The 16,618-nt window shown below is 31.2% G+C and overlaps 1 protein-coding gene and 1 long non-coding RNA gene across 3 annotated transcripts in view; both read right to left on the minus strand.

Moving 5' to 3' along the window:
• Positions 1-4,721: 4,721 nt before the first annotated feature.
• Positions 4,722-16,618, minus strand: part of LOC127725880 (uncharacterized) — a 75,031-nt gene continuing 63,134 nt past the window's right edge. The window contains exon 2 of the long non-coding RNA XR_007993250.1: positions 4,722-5,965. This is a non-coding gene — a long non-coding RNA (uncharacterized LOC127725880). The remainder of the gene's footprint in view (positions 5,966-16,618) is intronic.
• Positions 7,879-16,618, minus strand: part of LOC127725597 (protein eva-1-like) — a 68,956-nt gene continuing 60,216 nt past the window's right edge. For both annotated transcript variants that reach the window (XM_052232683.1, XM_052232684.1), the window contains 3 exons: positions 12,851-13,042; positions 11,766-11,972; positions 7,879-11,261 (listed from right to left, as the gene is read on the minus strand). In XM_052232683.1, the coding sequence (XP_052088643.1) occupies positions 10,855-11,261; positions 11,766-11,972; positions 12,851-13,042 (806 nt within the window). In that variant the 3' untranslated portion in view covers positions 7,879-10,854. The remainder of the gene's footprint in view (positions 11,262-11,765; positions 11,973-12,850; positions 13,043-16,618) is intronic.

Below are 16,618 nucleotides of genomic sequence, written 5' to 3' on the forward strand. Positions count from 1 at the left end.
TAAATACTATTAGAAGTCATCTAACAAGTATGGAAAAAATAGAAAAAAAGGTAGATCTTGACATTCTGCCACATTTACTCAGCCACATTTTCTCCATATGATATCCCCTGGACGTTAAGGGCATACGATACATTTACAGGGGAGGTTATGACGGTGCTAATGTAAAACAAATGAAATATCAGAAAAAGATGCATTTTATGACTGATTTTAATCATTAGCTTGAAAACAAGTACCGGTACATGGATCCCTCTTTTTTAAAATGGCATTTGGCTTGAATATGTATGAAGATTATTTTTAACAATTTTTATGAAAAAATCACTGATGAATTTTTTTTTTAATTAGATAAATGTACTGCAAAATAGGCCGTTTTATTTCTAAAATCATGAAAATTTAGTATAATTTGATATTACCAAAAAAATTATTTCACAAATTTAGGGCTTACTTATGTAAAGAAGATATTCCAAATGTTTTTACAAAAGTCTGCTTGTGTTTATCTTTGAAATAAAAAAGTTAGGTATGTCTGCCTGAAGAATAAAAATGTCCAAGAAACCGAAGTTTTGAGTAAATGTCTAAAATTTCGACCCCATTTATCTCTAAAAGTAGATCATGAAAGTATATTTTTTATTACATATTTGAATTGACTAGGTGAAAAGTAGCTTGTATGCAAATTTTCGTAAAAAAATAACCATGGGATCAAAACTGTATCTTATGCCCTTAAGCATCAAACAATTAATCAATCAATATACATGTATTATCATTTTCAAGATAGTATACTGTTACTTGCATTTAACCTGTATGTTCTAATTTTATCCATGACACGCAAAGTTGGTTAATGAACTGAAATATAATTTACATTTATTGTTTGATACACCCTTAAGGATCAATCATGCAGAGTTTTTTTAGGATTGGTTCTGTAGTTTTGGATAAGAAGATTGTAGAAAAAGTTCATGACAGCTGATGACACGATAACCAAGTGAAAACAAAATCCAACAACACCAAAGTAAACAAAACAAGACCAATCCTGTGTCTGGACCTGTGTTTTTAAACAACCGACTCCATCACCATAAAAATTGGAAATTCTCATTTGAATTAAAAAATCAAAATGCATGAATATGGTTGTGAAGAAAATTATAAAATCAAAAGGTCAAGATCTTCAAGATGCAAGTTCTTTTAATAAGCCTTGGTAAATATTTTTCTCTCTTGAGACCAGGTTCTGGCTTTTTAAAAACATTTGACAGCAGTAAGATTTCATCACCTGTTTTCAGGAAATGAGTCAAGAAAATGTATGTATATGGTTGTGAAAAAAACAATGAAATCAAAAGGTCAAGATGCAAGTCCTTTTAATAAGCCTTGAGAAATATTTTTTCTCTCTTGAGACCAGGTTCTGGCTTTTTAAAAACATTTGACAACAGTAAGATTTCATCACCTGTTTTCAGTAAATGATTTAAGAAAATTATCAACTAGATATGAACGATGCCCCCTCTACTCTGGCATATGCATGAGTATAGTTCCACATACCGTAGATTTCACAAACAGTGATGTTGAAGTACACCTTGAATTTGTTGCGCTGTCTGTAAGACAAATGATGCACCCGCCTGACCATAAGAAATTATAAATTTAACACTATGTATGATGATCTATCTTTTATTTTTATTCTGAATGTCTACACTTGAAGGACTGAATGTCCAGCCAAAAGGTTTCAACTATCCAGTTTTAGTAGTCACCAAGTTCAACTTACTATTTCCAGTGGTCACCAAGTTCAACTTCCCAGTATTGATTAAATATTTGAAATACTAAAAAATCTTATTTATTGCATTAGGGACATTAAACTGTAGTAGCACAAACCATGTTTTCAATTATATAGCAAATGAGAAGGAAATGAAGTCCAACTACCGGTTTTTGTGAATATCTAACATAGATAAAAGAAGATGTGGTATGAGTGCCAATGAGACAACTCTCCTTCCAATTTCACAATTTGTAAAAGTAAACCATTATAGGTCAAAGTACGGCCTTCAACACGGATCCTTGGCTCACACAGAACAGCAAGATATAAAGGGCCTCAATAATGACTAATATAAACCATTCAAACAGGAAAACCAATGCCCCCTTTCTGATTTTTAGTACAAAAAAATTACTAAGTCCAAATACCTAGCATTTTGAGAATATTAAAAAAAATCAAAATCCTGTGGACATGCACACTTCCATTATGTGTACAAACAATCTACAAAATATTAAAGCTGTACCTCAAAAACTGTAGGAGCAGATAGCCGGACAACTATGACCTCTTTATGTAGCTAGTACCAAAAAATGACTAAGTCCAAATACCTGGCATATTGAGAATATTTGAAAAAAAATCAAAATCCTGTGGACATGCACACCTCTATTATGTGTTGAAATGTTCTAAAAAATATTAGAGCTGTAGCTTAAAAACTAGGATGAGACAGCTGGACAAACCATATATCAATATCTAGACAGACAAACGGATGGACAGACTGACAGGGGTAGATTAATATGCCCTCGACATTTTTTTTGGGGGCATAAAAAAACAGGTAAAGAATGATGTTACCTTTATACCACTTACACCAGATAAAAGTAACTATAATACCACATGAGTGCACACGCTGAAATGTCTCGCCTGCTTTACTGACCATTGATTTTATGCTGATAGTCCTAAATATCAAGTTTTACTTCAAGCATCACATTAAAAGTTATGATCCAAGAAAATGAGGTCATGGTCAGATAAACCAAGCCGGAAATACATGTACACATTTAATACAATCATTCCATACAACGAATATAGATCACCATTTGCATATAGTATAAAAGAAACAGACCATCTCATGGAAATTTGATATTGACCAGTGAACCATGAAAATGAGGTCAAGATCAGATGAATCCTGCCAGACAGACATATACACATTAAAATTATTCCATGCATCAAATATAGTTGACCTATTGCTTATAGTATCTAAGAAACAAAGTTAACCAGGAAAACTTAACATTGACCAATGAACCATGAAAATGAGGTCAAGGTCAGAATATACCTGCCAGACATACATATACACCTTACAATCATTCAATGCAGCAAATATAGTTGACCTATTTCTTAAAGTTTAAGAAAAAAAACGACCAAAACACAAAAACTTTACATTGAGCAATGAACCGTGAAAATGAGGTCAAGTCAAATAAAACCTGCCATCTTAAAATATTTCCATACACCAAATATAGTTGACCAATTGCATACAGTATTAGAAAAACAGACCAAAACAAGAGACCAATCTAACAAGCAAAATTAACCAGGAAAACTTAACTTTAACCACTGAACCATGAAAATGAGGTCAAGGTCAGATGACACCTGTCAGTTGGACATGTACACAATACAATCGTTACATACACCAATAATAGTAGACCTATTGGTTATAGTATCTAAGATATGGACTTGACCATGAAAACTTAACCATGTTCACTGATCCATAAAATGAGGTCAAGGTCAAGTGGAAACTGTCGGACAGGGATGAGGACCTTGCAAGGTACGCACATACCAAATATAGTTATCTTATTACTCATAATAAGAGAGAAATTAACATAACAAAAAATCTTAACTTTTTTACAAGTAGTCACTGAACCATGAAAATGAGATCAAGGTCAATGGACATATGACAGACGTAAACTTCATATCATAAGGCATCTTAGTATATACAAAATATGAAGCATCCAGGTCTTCCACCTTCTGAAATATTAAACTTTTAAGAAATTAGTTAACGCCGCCGCCACTGGAGGAACACTATACCTATGTAGAGCTTTCTGCGACAGAAGTCGCAGGCTCAACAAAAACTGAATTTTATGATAAGCACTATATTTCTGCATTGCACTGTTTATAATTGTAGGGCACCTGTCAAGTTTTCAAATCTAGGTCTGTTTGTCACTATTTGTTGCTGACTCTGAAGCAAGTCAAGAAGGTACATCTACTGCATAGAGCTTGGTTGTTGGTGTATTATAGAACCATTGCCTTTTTTTTCAAAAGGTCAACATCTTCAAGACGCAAGTTCTTTTAATAAGCCTTGGTGAATATTTTTTTTCTGTGACCAGGTTCTGGTTTTTTTTTTAAATATTTTACAGCAGTAAGATTTCATCACATGGTTTCAGTTATTCAGTTAATGAATGTTGAAAAGAACACTTTAAAATTTTGTGCATCTGAAGCACTTTCCTGGATTAACCTTTATCTGGATTTCTCAAACCCAAAATTTTGAAGGGCAAGGAAGTATAAGTACCTAAGCACTTGAAGATCTATATGATAATAAAAGAAGAATGTGTGTGAGGACAGAAATGTCCCCCCCTCAAGCTTGCTTATAATATGTGAAAATACATTTGGGACAGACCTAAGGACGGACTAAAAGATGAACAGAGGGATGGACGGACAGACGGTCAAGGGTAACACTTAATGCCCCTTCGTCTATTGGTGGGGGCATAAAAAAGAGTCATAAAAAGAACCACTAAATTCGTGAAATGTCAACTTTGCATGGGGGAGTTGTAACTTAATTATCTTAGTAATTCCTTAATTTATCAAAGGACAATTTAAGAAAACTTAGTAATAAATCATGCCAGTACAGAAGCACCGACTACTGAGCTAATGATATCCTCTGGGACTAACGGTCCACCTGCAGTGGTATAGTAGATACTTTCAGTTTGATTTAACTTTTTCAAAGTAAGAAAACAACATGTTGTGCAAAGTATATCATTTTTAATTAATGCATAACAACTTTCATACATATACAACATGAAATATAAAATGGCCCTAGTTTTCAAATGTCCTTATGTAAATGCAAAATACAAAACTTCAAAGCCATTAAAAAGTAACATGCATGTAAAATATTACATTTTAAGTCACTTTGATGTAAAATGTTACATTGAAAGTAACATGCAATTAAAAATGTTACATATAAAGTTACTTTCAAGTAAAATATGATATTTCATGTCACTCTGCTGTAAAATGTTACATTGAAAGTAACATGCCAGTAAAAATGTTACATTTGAAGTAATATGCAAGTAAAAAAGTTATATTTAACGTAAAATGCAAGTAAAAATGTTACATTGAACGTAACATACATGTATAACATTACATTTTAAGTTATTTTTATGTAAAATGTTACATTGGAAGTACCATGCCAGTAAAAATGTTACATTGAAAATAACATGCCAGTAAAAATGTTACATTGAAAATAACATGCCAGTAAAAATGTTACATTGAAAATAACATGCCAGTAAAAATGTTACATTGAAAATAACATTCATGTATAATATAACATTTAAAGCAGATCATATGAACTTGTTAATAGTTCACTAAAAACAAAATGAAATGCATACAATACATACATTCTTCAACATAATAAAGTAAAAATAACAATTGACAGCACTTGTTATATTGATTCTTTTCAAATGGAGGTATCTTGTTTTTTTTTATGTTTCTCTGAAGAAAAAACTAATTAATGTATAATTTGATTGTATTACTATAAAATGTTCAACAAATGTACCAAACCTTCATAATCTAATCTGTAGCAGTGAAAAAAAGATTGACAAAAAAATGCCAAGAGTTATATTGTCTTTGGAATTTTTTAGCTTGTTCATTGAAATTAATAATGCACAGGCCATCTAATTGAACAATTTTCTTCAGCTCCTTTGAGACACAAAGTCGTAAAAATGATAAAAAATTATCACATCAAGCACTCTTCTTCCTCTACCTGAACTACAATGGAACATGATGGTAAAATTATTTCAGAGTGACCTATTTTTGACCAAAAAACAGACAAAAACACAAAAACTTAACATTGACCAATGAACCATGAAAATGGGGTCAAGGTCTGATTGTACTTGCCAGACAGGCATGTACACATTACAGTTATTCCATTCACCAAATATAGCTGACCTATTACTATTAGTATTTGAAAAACAGACCAAAACACAAAACCTAACATTGACCAATGAACCATGAAAATGAAGTCAAGGTCAGACGATACCTGCCAGACAGACATGTACACCTTACAATTATTCCATACACCAAATATAGTTGACCTATTGCTTATAGTATTTGAAAAACAGACCAAAACACAAGTACATAAGATTGACCAATGAACCATGAAAATGAGGTCAAGGTCATATGAACCTGCCAACTGACATGTACCCATTACAATCATTCCATACACCACATACAGTTGACCTACAGCTTATAGTATTTGTGAAAAGGACCTAATCACGTAACTTTAACCTTGAACACTGATCCATGAAACGAGGTCAAGGTAAGGTGACCCTGTCTGGCTGACATGTAGATGTTGCAAGGAACCCAAATACCAAATATAATTATCCTATTACTCATAATAAATGAGAAGTTCACATGACAAAAAAAAATATTTTTTTTCCAAGCAATCATTGAACCATGAAAATGAGGTCAAGGACAATGGACATATGACAGACGGAAATTTCGTAACATAAGGTATCTGTATACAAGATATGAAGCATCCAGGTCTTCTACCTTCTGGAATTTAAAGCTTTATACAAATAGTATACTCCACCGCTGCCACCGCCTGATAGTAATACCAAAGTTTTGCATACTGCAACTTTCGTCACAGGCGAGACAAAATTAAATGAAAGGTTCAATACAAATACAAAAAGATGTGTGCATTGTTTTCTATGCATGTCCCAGAAACAAAATCAACTAATGGTTCCAAGGAGGTTGAATTGACCCAATTCAATTTGTTCCTTGAATGTTAGAGGAATCATTCAGATTAATTTGGTCTATGAATGGACCATTATATCATATAGACGATGCTTGCATTTATTTCCCACAGGGTCCTCATCAATAATTTTAGTTCCCTGGTGGTGGCTATGTTTTATTATATACTATAAGAATAACAATCAAATTATCCTCAATGAATTATATTTAATTCCTCTGTGAAGGAGTTTCCATAAAATAACTCCTTAGTAATAGCACAAAATTTATCCTAAACCACTATTTGTCATCCATGATAAATGTTCATTCAGTCTATTGACACTTTCTACCAACATTCTGTTTACAAAGTCCACTCCTACCAACCAGTTTCAAGATCAAAGGTCAGTTATCTAGAATAATGCTAACAAATCCCTAAGAAAGAAAGTATTTTATCGTGTTGTAAATGATATCGTTGAAGCCCCATTACTAGTGATTTAAGTAAGCAAAGGCCTGAGAAGCAATATAATATATCTATTTAGCTGAGAATATGATACCCGTGATTTTCTAACTGAACACATTGTATAAAACACCCAATACAAGCATAGAACAAGACATGCCATCATCTATGTGGAAGACCTAATTTGCAATAGCATGAAAGGAATCTTATTTGTAAATCATTGTACTATGAAATTGTTTTGGTGGGAAAGAAGTTAAGAAGCTATGAAAAAAAGTTGGTTTTGAGACTAAGTTGAACAAGAATATTTGTTTGCGAGTTAACTAAGATATCTTTTCTTCTAACTTATAAATATTAGGATATAATTAAATTTGATCTCCCTTTTTATTACCGGGCTACGATAGTAGAGGGGAATTATTTTCTGGTCTGTGTGTTTGTCCGTCAGTTCTGTATCAGTTAAAAGTTGGGTTTAAGATAGGTTCAAGTTTTTTTTAAGTTATTTTTGTGGTCACATCAACTCAAAACTGAGTACTTATGTTCATCATGATGTTAATTTTAAAATAATATGCTAAATCAGTTTTTATATGCAAGATTTCACGGTTCTCTGAACATGCAAATGTGATAGTGTGAGCAGGACATGGTATCCTTTAGTTTAAAATTGGTGCATGATTAAATCATTCATACTCAGAAATAAACATTGGCATTTTTTCAACTGGAAATACTCATTAACAGAATTTTAATTCAAAATACACAAAAATATATATATATTGCATCCTTGTATATATAAATATAAATTAATGGGCTGTACAATATATACATAACAAAAATGATTTCATAAAATGGGCAGGTAACTCTTCATAGACCTGACTAGTAGATAGATGAATAGGTGCCCTGGTGTGAAAATTAGTGTATTTACAATAAGCTACCATTACATAACATATAGGCATTTTTTATCTTAAGAAAGTTCTAATATAAGAGTTAAATACATAGTGTTTTACAACAATGATGATAATGACCAAATCTGCAGTAATGCAAATTTCCCCCTTTTATGAATTCAAAAATTGCATCCTGTTTACAAAATGCATGACAACATTGATGATGACCGAATCAGCAGTAAAAAAAATTATCCTGTTTCATTAATTCAAAAATATTTTCAGATATTGCTCCATCTATATAATTTGTAAATTTTTTAACATTCTTTCTATCCTAAATGATTGATTGAATGACTGTTGTATGTCCAGTGACAAATATTTCATGCATATCTAGGACAACTCTCTACCCTTATCATTTCTTACTAAAACTCAAACATTTTTTTTTCTATTCATGTTTTTCAAATATTTCAACTGTAAAAAAAAACCAAGCAAACCAATTTACCTTTATTTTTACTAATTTATATCAATTTCAAATAATAAGTTTTCATAAATATGTTTTTTTTAATATATAATAAAATCTTCGTAAAAAGTAACCTCATTTATGAATAGCTTTTATTTCAAATTTATACATGAACAACCTTATATTTAAACAAACTGTGAAATTATGAACTAGTTATGCTAATTATTTTTACGTCCCAACTAAGAACATAACTTTAATAAAATCTAAAATATGAAATTTAGTCAACATTACAAATAGTTTAAAGTTATGTATTTTTTTCATGATTTAAACTGCAAGAGAAACTGCTCAGTGACATCATTAAAGTATGAAAAAAATTATTGTGTAGAATATTTTATAAAATAGCTTTGGTAAAAAAACATCATGAAATGAAAATAGAAATACATTGCAAAAACTGTAAACATAAAATAAAATTTAATGTACTTAAAAACTTTCTTTCATAATTCATAACAAATAAGCTAAAATGATCTTAATATATAAAGTTTAAAAGCAGTGAGATATGTATAAAAATGCTGCCATAACTAAATGTAAAATGGAAGAATTTGTTCATTCACATATATAAATAACATACATGCATATAACAACATACACAAAATAGAATTTCATATTATAAAACACAAAATGAGATGTTACATCAAACTTAATCTTTTTTATCTGTTTTACAGTAGAATGATTTCACCACCATTTGCTTTAGCAAAATGAAACGAAATTTGATAAGACTGACATTATTTCAAGCGTTATTGCTGTAACCTTAACCAACTAATTTGACCTTGGTTCTTAAACTTTACTCACCGAGGTTTTATTTGGATCTAAGAACATAGTACACAAATATTGCCCTAACCGGATTCTTTTTTTTTATCTGACCTTGGCCTTACAGATATGACATTGTATCAAGGTCAAAACACAAACTTTGATCATGGGTAACAGTTGTGTGAAGCTTTACACAGATCAAAATCTGTACTACAAAACTTTAGACTTGGAAGCCATTTCAATATGAGATACTTTAGTCAAGGCCAGAACATCATATTTGTGTCACAGGTACTTAAATTATGGTATGTGAAGAATATACTAAATCCTAGAATGCAGTACAAATAAAGGGTATTGACCTATCTTTTATGCATGTATCAGCTATGAATCTGCTCTTAAAGATGTGATGTTGAAGTGATGTTGCAACATGGCCAAAACAACTTTAGGAAATGGGCAATAAATTGTGAATGTATGACATGGAAACAAGAAGGCAGAACAAATTAATAGTTTTGACAAAAAGAAGAGGGTAGACATGATCCCTTTGTAAACCCAAAAATAATTCTATTTAGAAACACAGCAGCAGGGGTCAAATATGTTTCTAACTAAGAAAGAGACTCACAAAGTCCAAAACACATTGTATTCAAATACACTGCCCTATTTCAAATTATATGGAATTATTTCCATATCTACTCTAGATCTAAATGCAAAATACATAGTATGTAGTTCAAACATTGAACTTTGGTTGTACATGTATATTTATTAAATAGTTTTAAAAGAACGGAATTAACAGTTTGCCCTTTATTTGATACAGCCATTGACAGTATGGTGAATATAGATTATAAAACATTCTTTCAATCAGACATTTTCATTTGAGGTATAGAGTTCTTGTATTCGTTGTCACATATATTTCATGGTATCTTTTAACTAATGTATAAAATATTGACATTTATTGCCTCATGTTAACTTCATGGTCATACCTACATGAATAAATAAGAACTACTCTCTATGAAAAAAACTTCTGACAAAATTAATGCTAAAATTTAAGTTTAAGGTTTCTTGATACTAAACTCATGTATTGAAAAAAAAATCTGAATTAACAGTTTTAAGAATGTCTTGAATGAACTAAAAAACTTCAACTAGATCTGAATTGTCTTGCATACTTGTAATGATAAATAACAAAAGAATATTTTTTGAAAAGTACAAAATTTGAAGACAGAAAATGTAGATACACAACAACAAAAAATTTAAGATGCTTCTCAAATACATGTAAACTTTCTTTGTTACCCTAAAATAAATGTATATTATTGCAATTTGTTAAAAATATTTCCAAACACACAGTAACAAACAAAACATGAAATATCCATCAATGCATACACAAACTCCAAATTTGAACTTTTAGTCACTTGTACAAATAAAGTTTTGATCAAGCTACAACCATCAAATATTCAGATATAGTTTTCACATCAGATCATTGCACACATTTACTATAACATTCCAATCACTACATTACAATCTGAACTGTTACACAGATTAAAAAAAGAGCACCTTAATATCATGTGACTTAGCCATAATAGTTGTTTATCACTCTGTCATTCTGATCAAGACTTAATAATGTCCCTCGTCGCTGAAAAGGATCTCCATGATCTACATGGGGAGAATCAAATGGATCGTCACTATCGAGATTTCTAATGCTACGTGGTCTGTAACGTTCACCATTTCTAAAAGTTCCACGAGGTTCAAACCTAACAACTTCTATCCTGTCTACAGAGTCAGTCCGAGACATAGTTGGAACCTCGGTATGATTTGGTGGGGGAGGTGGATTACTATGTACTGGGTCCGTTACGTCCAGCTTTGATTTACGTTGACGTTTGTTTCTGATTATCAGTTTTATCACAACCACAATTAAGAGACAAATTATTCCAAAACAAACACCAATCACAAGATAAAGAATTGCTTTTTCTTCATTTTCTGTAAATAGAACACACAAGTTAATGTTTTGGTAATTTCAATAAATTGTAAAATCACTTTTTTATTTTTCACACAAAAAATTGTTTCTTTTCTTTTTACAGTTTAATTAATTAAATATTATGCTATTAGGGAAAAAAAAAAAAGAGAACTAAGTAGATTGCTATGTGGTATGTTTTTTGCTCATCGATGAAGGCTGTATGTTGACCTATAGTTGCTAACTTTTACATCATTTGGTTTCTGGTGGAGGGTTGTCTTATTGGCAATCTTACCACATCTCCTTATTTTTATTTAGATATTTATCCTTACTTTGAACCATAAATCTTTACATACTTTTACGGAATTCGTTCGTTGCTCTATATTCTTTTAACTATAAGTTCTTATAAAGTGTTAATGTCTATCTTCTATTACTATTAAAATTCTTGTGATGTATTAATGTTTATTTTAACCAATCAACTCCATTTTCAAATCTTAGAGACATAAAAATCATACAACATAGTTACTTACTAGAGATGAAGTAAAAAGAATTGAACCAGTCCGTTACCAGTCCAATAGCACCATTGTTTCCCTGACTAACTGTAGATTTGATTGTAGTATTTATACATAGCACTGTAGAGATATTGGATTTCTCCTCCTCCTCCTGAGTCTTGGAGGATTTGTTTGGATTTACTTGCAACTCTCCCTTCCTCACAAGGTCTTGTTGCTGTGCATCATCTGGAAGACAAATTTGATTTTTTAAATTTATTCCAGTGTTCTTTTTTATTATCTCCCCTTAATTACTTTCCTGAATATTACTAAAATGCATTTATAATCACTTCATAGCATGCCTAATTTGGAACATTTATAAACCATAGGATAAATGGACTGATGGTAGGATAAATGAATTGGTGCTGAATAACAAATTTGAAAGACATTTAAAATTTACTCCAGTTTTCTCTTTTTATTATCTCCCCTTAATTACACATCTTCAATATCACTACAAATGCATGTAAATAGTTGGTAAAATATATGGATGAAAGGATAAATGGCTGATGGTTGGATGAACAAATTCATGCTGTATGTCAAGTTATCATTCAACTTTATTCGAAGTTATAGATAAGACAAAAATAGTATAATATATACAAAGTTATGTTGTGTTATGTGTAAGGAGAGCATCCCACTAAAGACTTTTAATGGAGGTAACTAATGAATGGTAAATATTGTTATGATATTTACTTGGATTTATATACAATAAAATTGCTTATGCTAACATCTTCTTATAAATAAACAGAAGACAGATGGAGGAAAATGTGCTAGAAACCTCTCATGTGCCACCTATGAATGTTTCACCTTCACAGTGGTATCAGCTTGGCCACTGTTCCCTTTTTTCCTTTGAGTAGTGTCTACAGTTTATTGGCAATGGAGTTGTCAGTCCTTTTCAAATATCTAATATTGGCTATTTGGATGGTTGAGTGTGGTTTGCAAAATGCCTAGTGGCAAATATTTCATGCATATTCAGAATGAGACATTGGCATCCATGGGAGCGAGACATAGAGACCCTACATTCTTTTTGTTTTTTTGTGTGTATATCAATAAATTAAAGAAAAATTTACCTGCTGGATACATATTATTATTATTATTTACAGGGGCCTCAGTATTTAGCACTTTTTCTATAAAGGTAACAGTTTCTGGAATGCTTGAACTTGTTTCTTTTTTATCTGGCTTTTTCTTCTTTCTTTTTTTCTTTCTGTGAAAACCATTTTTTCCATGGTGTCTTAATCTGTCCTTTAAAATCTTCTTTGGCACTGAAAAGAAAACATTTTTTAAAACTACATGGATATTACACAGAAGCTGTGCTCACTACATTACAACTACATTTCTTGAACCACTCTTCTCACTTGATGAATTACTAATAGTGCACATGCTGAAATGTCTCTCCTCCTTTTTCTGATTATGTTGAAATTTATGATGAAAGTCTTTAAGTTAAATCTTATTACAAGTATCCAGTTCTTCTTAGTTGTGAAATATAAAGCTTTAAACAAATAGTTTACGCAATTCCAGGATAAGCATCCCAATGTTTCCCATTCTGTGGCTATCCTAGCAGGCAAGACAATAAAAAATACAAGAAACACCATGGATCAATAAGCCAAGTTGCAATCTTTATGAGTTTGGAGAAGAACAGATTTTTAGTTAAGTCTGTTGACAATTTATGTCAAACTAGAGAAAACAATAAAAAATGGCAAAATTTCAGTCTATTTAATGCTGCTGTAAACTTTAACCTTCAATCTATTGATTTAAAATTAAGTGTCTATTCAATGACATAGGTTCTGTGATTTTAATCTTGGAACTACTGAACTGAAACATCAATGTTGGTCTTTCTCAGTTCATGGGGCACTACCAAACTTGGATATTGCTAATGGCTTGAAAGATTTTGTCAGGTCTTGGTTGGCAGGCAGGGTCATTGGACACATTTTTTAAAATAAATACCCCAATGATGATTGTGGCCAAGTTTGATTAAATTTGGCCTAGTTGTTTCAGAGAAGAAGATTGTTGTAAAAGTTGACGACAACGGACGATGAGGAATGACGGACGCCAAGTGATGAGAAAAGCTCATTTGGCCCTTCGGGTCAGGTGAGCTAAAATGGAGACGAGAGGGATCTGGAGGATTTCGGAAATGAATATCCTGGTCTTGTAAGAAATTGAAAAAAAAAAAATCTTGCTCTAGATATATTCTGCTCAATATCAAAATGAAGGAAATATTTGTGTATAAACATGAAAATAAATTTTAACGCATCAAATAAATAAGCCAACATTTTTCAGATACTTTGGATCTGTTCTTATTCATTCAATTTACACAAAAAATGTAAAAAAAATATCAGCAATGGTTCATTACACAATGTCACATCAAATTCATAAAAACTAAATTGCCTGTTATGCTATACATATAATTACACAACATAGCCTTGAAACCACTTCCTTCTTTTTGTTCATTTCTTCATGAAATTCAGAAAATAAAACAAGTGCAAAGCAATTTAAAAAAAGATGAAGATTAAAATTGTCTCTTTCTTACAAAATTTGATCCAGGGCAATTTATTTCAACACTGTTGATGCACACCCGGTGGTCTATATCTCCCATTAAAACATTTTTCTATCAATAGCCATCTTAACCAGTTATCCTGGTATACATATTGAATTAGAAATCTGATGTTTAAACATCATTCCATTATTAATATACACTGTCATGTCATCAAAGGAAATAATTTCATTGAAAAAGAAGATAGGATGATAATCACAATAGAATGGGATTCCCGTTCAAACAGTAAAACAGATTAACCCTTACTCAAGGCAAAACACACACACAAAGATTCTTTTCTCTAGAGATGAAGGTAATGTAAAGGATTAACTACTTGAAATATTACACCTTTTAAAGATGTCAAGACATATGTACACTGTCTGATTGTATCAGTGCTTGTTGATAGCCATCTTTCATTAAGCTCGACAGATCATGTGCATCACTCTGCAGGCAGTGTAACTCCATCTTGTTAAATGCATGTCTGCCATAAAAGTGTCAGATGAAGTAAATAGTTGTTTACTAAACAACTGTAGGTTATATGATGAAGCTAGCAGATGTGGGATCAGCTTGTTAACACTTCAATGTTGTTTGACCACTGAAAACCTCCCTGATGAATTGTCAAAACATAAAGCCTGTTTTTTTTTCATTGAGAAGTTTTTTAAAATATATATTTAGAAAAAATAAAACTTAACCCTAATTATTTAATTTTCCAAAAATATGAATAATTGAAGTCGAAAGCTTCAGAAAATCCAGTTTTTGGTGGGGTTCGTGTTGCTTAGTCTTTAGTTTTCTATGTTGTGTCATCTGTACTATTATTTGTCTGTTTGTCTTTTTATTTTTGACCATGGCGTTGTCAGTATATTTTTGATCTGTGAGTTTGACTGTCCCTCTGGTATCTTTCGTCCCTCTTTTTTAACATATGCCAAGGGTATAACTCTTCAAAAATAGTTACAGGATCATGAATTTTTGGGGAGTTCTTTATGTCAGTTTTCTGTGTTTTCTCTACAATTTCTACAAGCTCCTTACAAGTACTATGTAAAGACATTTTTAGCTTGCATCACATGCTTTGTCATGAGTTATGACATATATTACAACATGTGACAACTACCCCTTTCAGTCATGTACCTGTTGCCATGGTTAATGATGACTCCTGATAATACCTATTTTGTTAAAACTGTTTCAACATCAAACTTAACTTTTTCAGATCAGTTTATATTCAAATATAGAAATAAAAAACTAAAGTTCAAGCTCTATACTATAAAGTAACATGGTCAATCCATCATAAATGAATAAAAGTACTTCTAATAAGTGTATTTATTATACATGTATACAAACTATTTAATATCAATTTGGTGCAAATGTCAAAATGCCCATTTTGCTGGCACCAGTTTGATTTGAAAAATTTCATATCAGATACTTATGATATAATCACATGAATCAAGTAAAGTTATATTTTTAGTGACCTATTCCAGTGGTTCGTCCCTACTACTCAATTCCTAGTCATTATCCCCTTGTCTTTTGCTTAAAACCTTTTGAGACCTTTAGATGTCAATTTGTTGTTGTTGTGTTGTTTGGTAGTCTCATTCACCCACACCCTATTTCTGTTTATTTTTAAATTCGTGGGAGTATCATTTTAGAAGGTTATTCCAGTTTTTCGTAATTGTGAATCACACTTTTCAGGCTGTACTTTAATATTTGTTTTCCATTCTGAATCATACAAATAAACATTGTATTCTGATAAATTATGATGAAATGCATTGTAAAGTACAAAATGATACTTCTCATTCTTTATGTACTTTGAGTTAAAATATTTTTTAATTCATCAACAACAATCTCAAACTTCTCAACAAAAATTTAACTCCAATCAATCAACTACGATTCACATTTCTCACATACAAATCATGTTTGCTTTGATGTTGTTGGAATTTTAATATAAAACTTTAAATCAGGTAATACGGTACAAGTACAAAATATTTCATAATCCCTCCATTGGTTTTACCTGAGGTGTTTTTTTATGTAAGGAAATTATCATCTTGAGGGTATTCTTTTTACATATTCATGTATTCTGAAGATCATCAGGAAATACTTGTATAGATGGATGCTAATTAACTTCATTTTACATATGCTCAATCAAATTTTTGGATATTAAATCTAATATATTCAACAGCATGATTTTAAATGAATGTATAACATTGTATAAGTAAAGAATATCAGCGTTGTATCTGTACAATATGCAAATTGTATTATAAGTGCAAAAGAAAAGATATTACTTTTTGTGAACTATGTCATATTTTACTATCTAGACTTT

This window comes from Mytilus californianus, unplaced genomic scaffold (assembly GCF_021869535.1).
Source record: "Mytilus californianus isolate M0D057914Y unplaced genomic scaffold, xbMytCali1.0.p SCAF_15, whole genome shotgun sequence".
Taxonomy (NCBI): Eukaryota; Metazoa; Mollusca; class Bivalvia; order Mytilida; family Mytilidae; genus Mytilus; species Mytilus californianus.